The sequence below is a fragment of the Montipora foliosa genome, chromosome 1 (genome assembly GCF_036669935.1).
Source record: "Montipora foliosa isolate CH-2021 chromosome 1, ASM3666993v2, whole genome shotgun sequence".
Lineage (NCBI taxonomy): Eukaryota > Metazoa > Cnidaria > Anthozoa > Scleractinia > Acroporidae > Montipora > Montipora foliosa.
This window is the reverse complement of record NC_090869.1, coordinates 18,350,524-18,357,999: the sequence shown is the minus strand read 5'-3', so window position 1 is coordinate 18,357,999 and position 7,476 is coordinate 18,350,524. Positions and strand designations below refer to the sequence as shown.

The following is a 7,476-nucleotide window of genomic DNA, read 5'->3' as shown; positions in this document are numbered from 1 at the left end:
CAAGACAGCTTCCAACATCGCTACTGAGTTTGACGAATGTTTGTGTTTGTTAACTAAAGTTAAGACTTCCTCTTCATATCATTAAAAATTTATTTGTTAAAATTCAAGTTTTTTTTATTGAATTCTGTGCACAAAATGGGGCTCAAAAATGATTTTTTAGTGTACAATTTATACGTAAGTGAATTTATATATCGTTCAATTATTTTTTTGTTGTTATAGCAACTTTTAAAACCTGAAAAGTAGTCTATCCCAAATTGTGAAAACAAGTCAGCTGAATTTGAGTTACATTAACCAAGCAATTGTGGGTTATAAATAGTTTATGCAGGAGGTGGAGCCAGAGCTTTGCCATTAGTAGAACAATGGTGACATATTTACTCAAATAAATGAATTGAATGAAAAGCGTTCATTGATTCCGTACAGATTAAGAGTGCCACCTTCAAAACGAAAGTTTCGTTTGTCATTTTAATTTTGCGGCTTTCTGTGTTACCTCGGTGTGATGATTAGCCATGTTATGGGAGAAGGTGTTGTCGCCTGAGCTACAAGGTGAGAAGGGAGCAGGTCGTGGAAATTTTAAGATCAATTTAGTGACGTGGGTTCGATTCCTGTTTTCTCATAGATGAGGCATTTGAACGTAGTCGTATACTTATTTTAGGGATTTCCTTTTTGTAACGTTTTCTGGTATTTTGTTCAGTAATTAAGGTATCGAACTATTAGTAGTTCTTCTATTACCTAACTATAAACTTCTTCGTTGCCACCTTAACCCAATTAGCAAGCTAGTTTGTTGATGTAAACAGACTATCTGCACCCATTCAAAGTTAAATTAAATTCTTATTTCGATTTTTTGCCATCAGGTTATGAGGAATTAAGCCTACCACCTGAAATACAAAAGACAAATCTTCAAATGACATCGCAAACACTGAACAAATAAGTCACCTGACCGGGGGACCCATTCCGATTTTTAAGTAAAAAAGTCTATTGTCGATTTGGTAACTCTATTGCGGGTATACATTAGAAATCAGTTAAGATTGGTCAGTGTAATTCATAACGTGTTCAACAGCAAACGGCGACCGCATCATCATCTTCAAGGAGCCAATACCGAATATGACCATGAAAGACCACGTGATCAGTAGAGACACTGTATCGCATGAAGGAAGCTGCCGAGTCAACTGCTATCTGCATCCTGACTGTGTGTCTATTAACATGGGGCCCCTAACAGGAGGAAAGCTGACTTGTGAATTGAACAATGCTACTGCTCAAAAAGAGTCTGTCTTGAGTAGCATGGGAGGTCACACTTACTTGGAAATTGAGGTAAAAATGCTTAGATGATACATTTTTCAGTTTAGTTAAGCTTTGTTTGAAACATCATGGAAGAAAAATTAAAGATGTAGTTTTCGAACTCTAGTCTATTAAATGAGAATTGCGAGAATGGAAATTGAACTTGAATAATAGTAATCTGTCAGAGACACGGGCCGGATACTCGGAAAGAATCCGGTTTCTCCTTTGCTGGAGTCGAACCTACGAGCTTCCGATTACTAATTCGGATGTTCCACCACTGAAATACAGGAGACTCGTGGGAGTGAAGCGTTAAACTTGGTTCATTTGATCGGAGGGTCCTAGGTTCGAGTCGCCTTAGGAGCACTCGGATTTTCTCCGAGTATGACCGAATCACTGGCAGATCAACGTCTCTTCTCATTCGTTTACCGGGCTAAGAACTTTCAATCACATTTACTATCAAAAAAAATTCCGATATTGCTTTGTTCGATTTTTGGCACTTTGCTTTGGATAGTTCACTAAAGCAATTATAGCGCTTTGTTTGCCGTTTAAAGTTACGCCAACATTTTTGCATTCAAATCCCACGTTACTTTTTTCTTTTTACAAAACATAGGCCAATCCTATGAATGTCCTGCTTTCAAATCTAGTCTGACTTCCCAAAACAGCACTTCGTTGTCGACGCATCTGGTTCTTGAGCGTATACTTAAAAACACTGAATCAATAAGCAATCATTCACTTATTCCTCAGCTTCGTTTTCCGGGATATGACTTACGAAGCAGTTTGAATATTCCCGGGTTTCTTACCCGTAGCGTTGGTCTTTTGTTTCAGAATCCCTGCAGCAGCAGACCGTGTCTAAATGGTGGAACTTGTCAAGCTGGATTTACTAGAAAAGGATTTCGGTGCCTTTGTACCAACAGTTCCTTTGCCGGAATTCATTGCGAGATGGGTAAATTACAAAAGTGCTGATTTTAATGTGCAAGTGAAACGCTTAATAAGATAACAGAGACCGCAATGTTGGAAAGAGAATGGACTGCAAATTTCTTATGCTGTTAAATTTACTACAAATAACTAAGCCACAGATATAACAAAATTGCGAAACAATTTTAGGAAAAAATTCTTAACTTCTAAGAAATTTCTAAATTGCTCATTGAATCGAAAAGGGTACAGTCAAAAAAATAATGAATGTAGTAAAATTTGGCATTGTGTTTATGTTTGCATGTGAAATTTAAGTGCTCATTTACTCGAAAATTGAAAAACAAAAAAGTTTCATCGACACACAAATTCGACTAACGTGCTCACTACTTCAAAATGTCACGAAAATTGTCACTGGCTTCCACTTGAAGCAAAAGAAAAATTTCTGCTTGGTTGTAATTTTGTCACGTGAACTGTATCCATCTATTTGGACTCGGTTGAGAGAGCTAGTTGAGAGCAGAAGTAAGTTACTGTCGATCCCTCGGTCCTATATTGTCAGAGCTTCTTAACGCGGTTAAAAAACGGTTTTGTCACGACAAAATTTACAACGGTTGAATGTAGGCAATGTTTATTCCAAGCGAGGCGATGAGACGTTACAGCTTGGAGTGAAGCAATATCTAGCAGCGTTAACTATGAACCTACGTCTCGATCTTAACACGTTGACTAGCACTACCTATTTTCCTGAACACTATCAAGAGAAACACTAACTAAATACAAAGGACAATAGATTTCCTTGATTCTCGATCGTACCTGGGCAAATGTATCCGTAGCAAAAACCACAAAAACCGTAAGATAATAATTCAATGAAGGTTACAAAAGCAAAAAAGGAAATACGAAAAACCAATATAATTTTGGCAGTAACACTCAGACTTAAATCACACATTGCTAAAACTGCATGACATCTAAAATGGGTTAAGAAACTCCTTACTAAAGAAATGAACAGATTATCTCAGGAGTGCTTGCCTTTTTGTGCCGATGAAATCACCGAATATAAATCAAGCAGTTGCGAGTAGGGGATGTCTGACATGTCTTTGGTATTTTATGATCTCTCCTCCTCAGCAAAATCTTGTAGCCATTTAAAACAACTGCATCCTGCAGCAGAGAGTGGAGCTCACTTAATCGATCCTGATGGTAAAGGAAAATCAGCGCCTTTTAATGTCATCTGTAACATGACTGACAAGAATGGAATTGGTGTGACAGTCATCATTCACAACAGTGAGAATAAAACATTGGTGGATGGGTGCAATGCGCCTGGGTGTTACTCACGTGACATTAATTACACTGGAGTGAATTTGTCCCAACTGGTGATGCTCACGAGAGTTTCAGCACACTGCGAAAAGTTTATCAAGTACGAGTGTTATCACTCTAGATTACGGTTTAATTCCAGTAAAGATCCCTTTGGGTGGTGGGTATCCCGAGATTCAAACAAAATGACGTACTGGGGCGGAGCAACACCTGGAAGTGGGAAATGTGCATGCGGGATGAATATGTCATGTAAAGGAAAAAAAAATTGTAATTGTGACAAAAATGACGCAAATTGGCGTGAAGACAGCGGTCTGCTTACTGACAAGTCCACTCTTCCAGTCAAACAGCTTAGATTTGGAGACGTGGGATGGGGAGGAGGAAATAAAACCGAAGATGAAAAAGGCTACCATACATTGGGGAAATTGAAGTGCTATGGCGTTATTTGAAGCGTCATTTGGGTGTTTTAACAAAGACATATCACGTGATAGCTCTGCTAGTTTTTTGACAATCAGAAATGATCAAATGATGCTGAATAATACACCAGTGATATACCTGAAAAGGAGTGTTTTTGCTATCGATCGGGCAGTAGATATATAGTTTCTTTATTTTACGTTTTTCTGTGTTTCTCAGTGTAATCCAGGAAACATCAAACAAATTTGTTTTAAGACGATTCTGTTTATCTTTCTATTCATATTAGATGAATCGTCGCTTTGATCTTTTAAACTTGACTGACACATTTGTCGCATATAATTTAAAATTAAAAGGCACGAAATAAATCTTCTTCTGGGAGAAAGTGCAGGTTTTTCAACATTTAATATCGCTTGCCCGTGCATACTCTTTAAAGTTTCGATGTGTCAGTTTCTTTTTATCTGGGGAGGGAACAACAGTATCCGGAAAAAAGTCCTTATAAGCGAGGTTTTGATCGACTGAAACGTAGCCTAATTTGTATTGCTTGTTCTTATTATAAATCATCCTTCATATATGTCTTTCGTGAATATTTTTGAAGTTTCTTCACATGCCAAACCTCTTCGGGCTTTTTGCGAACTCAAAAAATAACCAGATTTTATCTCCACTACACGACAGCTAACACACATAGCTTAAGGCAAATAGGTTAAATTTGCGTTGGACTACCGAAAACGAACCTAACGTATAGCATACAATCCAATCCTTAACTCTAGGAACCAGCACTCTAGAGTACTAAAATATAATTTACAAGCATTCAGTGGGATTCTCCAGGACTGAAAATGTTCCAGGACTAGGCTGTTATCCTTAATTATAATAGAATCAAAGTGCTAATGACAAACTCCTCCTAGTAAAGAATAACACCTCCTGCTGGGAAGTTGGCTCGGGAAGTTCAGCTACGGCTCTGCATGTTTTCCAGTTGCACTCATATCCCCAATTAAGCACACAGCCTTAGTGTCCGTTACGCTGTCAGTTAGGCTGGGGAAATCAAACTCTGCCACAAATACAAAAAAATACGAACAGCTAGGCTCACTAAGTGCACGCATGCCTAGGCCTTCTGTCAATAAGCTCAAGAGCTCTGACAGTACAGTTCGAACATTGTTAACATCCCAGTTTAAGCACGCGGGCTCAGTACCATGCATTTAGGCTGCCAGTAAGGCTGGGGAGTTCATAATCAGAGATCAGGTGGCACTTATACCTTGGCAGGTGCTTTGTACATCTTTTACTGAAACTTTAAATTAAATTCATGTCATAAGCTAGACAAATAAACGACGAAAATTAATAAGGACCTAAAAGAGAAGACTTACGAGTAAGCAACCTATAAAGCTGAAATAAGACAAATAATAAAAATATTTAAACAACATTGCATCAATGACATGCAATGCAAAATAGAGCGCAAAATAGAAAAAAGCTGAGCTGCCCCTAACAACGAACAAAATGCGGTCAGACGGAGTCCGGAAAAAACCTGCCCAAAAAAACCAGCAGGGAAAAAAAAAAAGAGGCAGGAAATCTGGGTAGGGACCAAGGCTCAAGCTTGACGGTTGCTAGCTCTTCCTACGGGACTTTAACAAGAAGTTACAAAATCACTGATATTGAATGAAAATAAACATAATGCTAAATCAAGAAGTAAGAGAACGGATTACTGATACTGCGCAAGAATATCCTGTAGTGAAAAAAACGTAAGACACATGTTGTAGGCTCTTTGCAATCCGCTAACCCTGGATTTTTCCATATGCATGGAAATACAGGTATTTATAGTTTTTAGATCCTATGGCAGCACCTAGGTGACGTTTTCCTGCAGTTGCGAGGAGCTCGGTTAGCTCAGTTTGAAAAGCATAAGTTGTGATATTACCTTGGTTCCAAACACCGCCTGCTCTTTTATCTGCCAGCTCCTAAGATTTTACAATCAGCAATCTTTTAGCTCCATTCACACGATGACCGTATTTCTTTCCTTCCTGGCTAAGACACGTATACCAGCTATATAACGATTCAATTCTTCCCCTACCAGCAGAGTCTTCAGTAAACCCTAATTGTTGGTTTTTGATGAGTAAAGAAAACTGGAGTACGAAACCCCTCGGAGTAAAGCAGATAACCCTGCTCGCCAAGGTAATACAGACTTGCAACCGACCGATCACTAAATGGCTTGATAGCCCAGTGGTATAACGGTGTGAAAACTGATTGTACGGTCATACAGACCTGTTTGCCATAAGCTATGTGTGTTAGCTGTCGTGTAGTGGAGATAAAATCTGGTTATTTTGAGACAGTTTGAAAACCTCTCTCCAGGCATCTTTGCATCTACCCAAGTTGCTTCATTAACGAATGGCCTTGATATTTCTCGTTGAGAGACGTAATTGACAGAACTGTACCTCAACACCGCGGTTAAATAAAGGCGACAAATATGGCGCAAGGTGGTCCTTGTTTAGGTTCTAGTCTATACCTTTCTGCCCTACCCCCCTTCCTCCAAAATTGACGTAATGTCCAATACAGCTGCATAACGGGAATTATGGTACTTAACATAAACTATGCAATGTTTCACAAGGTGTCTCCCTAAGAAATTTGTTTGGACTCTTGTGACCCCTACACCAAATAACCTTAATCACATTATGTATAGCTTTATTGGACAACCCTCAAAATTCAATGGTTCTTCTCGTTAGCAAGTTATCAGCCGCACACTAGTCGTTGAGAATCGGTCAGGCTTTAGACAACTAAACGTGATGTTTTCGATTAATTTATCTCCCCCAAAAGAGGAAGAAAATTAGACACTAGCTGAAGGTTTTCGTCGAAGATGGTAACTACATCAGAAGCCAGGATTGCTGCAAGTTGTGTACACTGGTGGTCGGGAACAAGGAAATTTTAAGAGCGTGTTTGCCTGGAGAATTGCTAAGACTCTCGCACGTTCGTGTTGTACATAAATTAAGGGCAAGTTTGAACACGTAACCCGAGCTCCATAACACGTGCAAATTTCGGTGCAGAAAAATTTATTAAGCACGCGCGTGTATATGGCGCATAAAATAGTACTGTGTGTGCATATCATTTTGGCGGTATGTGAGTACCCCGGCTGGAGAGAGAGCTCCTTCCTGCTCTGGAGTTGAAGAGGGAATGAGAGATGACAGCGGAGCAAAGACATAAATAAGGATAAGAAACCAAACACAAACACACCAGATGACCCCATTGAAAACCAATCAGAAACACAACCAATCAACCAATAGCGATCGTCAAGGAAAAAACGTCTAGAATATCCCGGCTTGAGTTAAGTACTGTGTTTCTGCCGGTTTTTGTAATATTTATGTTCATGTGAGGTTGTCACAATTTACTGCCAATTATACAGCTGTTTTTTTTTTTCCAGCGATACGCAGCTGGAATACATAATTTGCTTACGGGGTTTTATTTGCCTAACGTTCGCTTGGTTTAATATTGTCAATCAAGCAGAGACGAGAAAGCAAACACTTCAAACGTTTGATGGGATGAACAGAAAACCCTTATCACAAAATTATGGTTTGGCTGAACGCTCCGTATTAATGAAGC

The 7,476-nt window shown here is 39.0% G+C and overlaps 1 protein-coding gene across 3 annotated transcripts in view; it reads left to right on the top strand.

Annotated features, from left to right (window-relative positions):
* Positions 1-4,415, top strand: part of LOC137991812 (neurexin-4-like) — a 26,300-nt gene extending 21,885 nt beyond the window's left edge. For 2 of the 3 annotated variants that reach the window (XM_068836853.1, XM_068836855.1), the window contains exons 2-4: positions 1,058-1,308; positions 2,101-2,218; positions 3,304-4,415. In XM_068836853.1, coding sequence (XP_068692954.1) covers positions 1,058-1,308; positions 2,101-2,218; positions 3,304-3,935 — 1,001 coding nt within the window. In that variant the 3' untranslated portion in view covers positions 3,936-4,415. Of the gene's footprint in view, positions 1-195; positions 544-1,057; positions 1,309-2,100; positions 2,219-3,303 lie in introns of those variants that run through there. The other variant, XM_068836860.1, reaches the window with a different exon arrangement.
* The last annotated feature ends 3,061 nt before the right edge of the window (positions 4,416-7,476 follow it).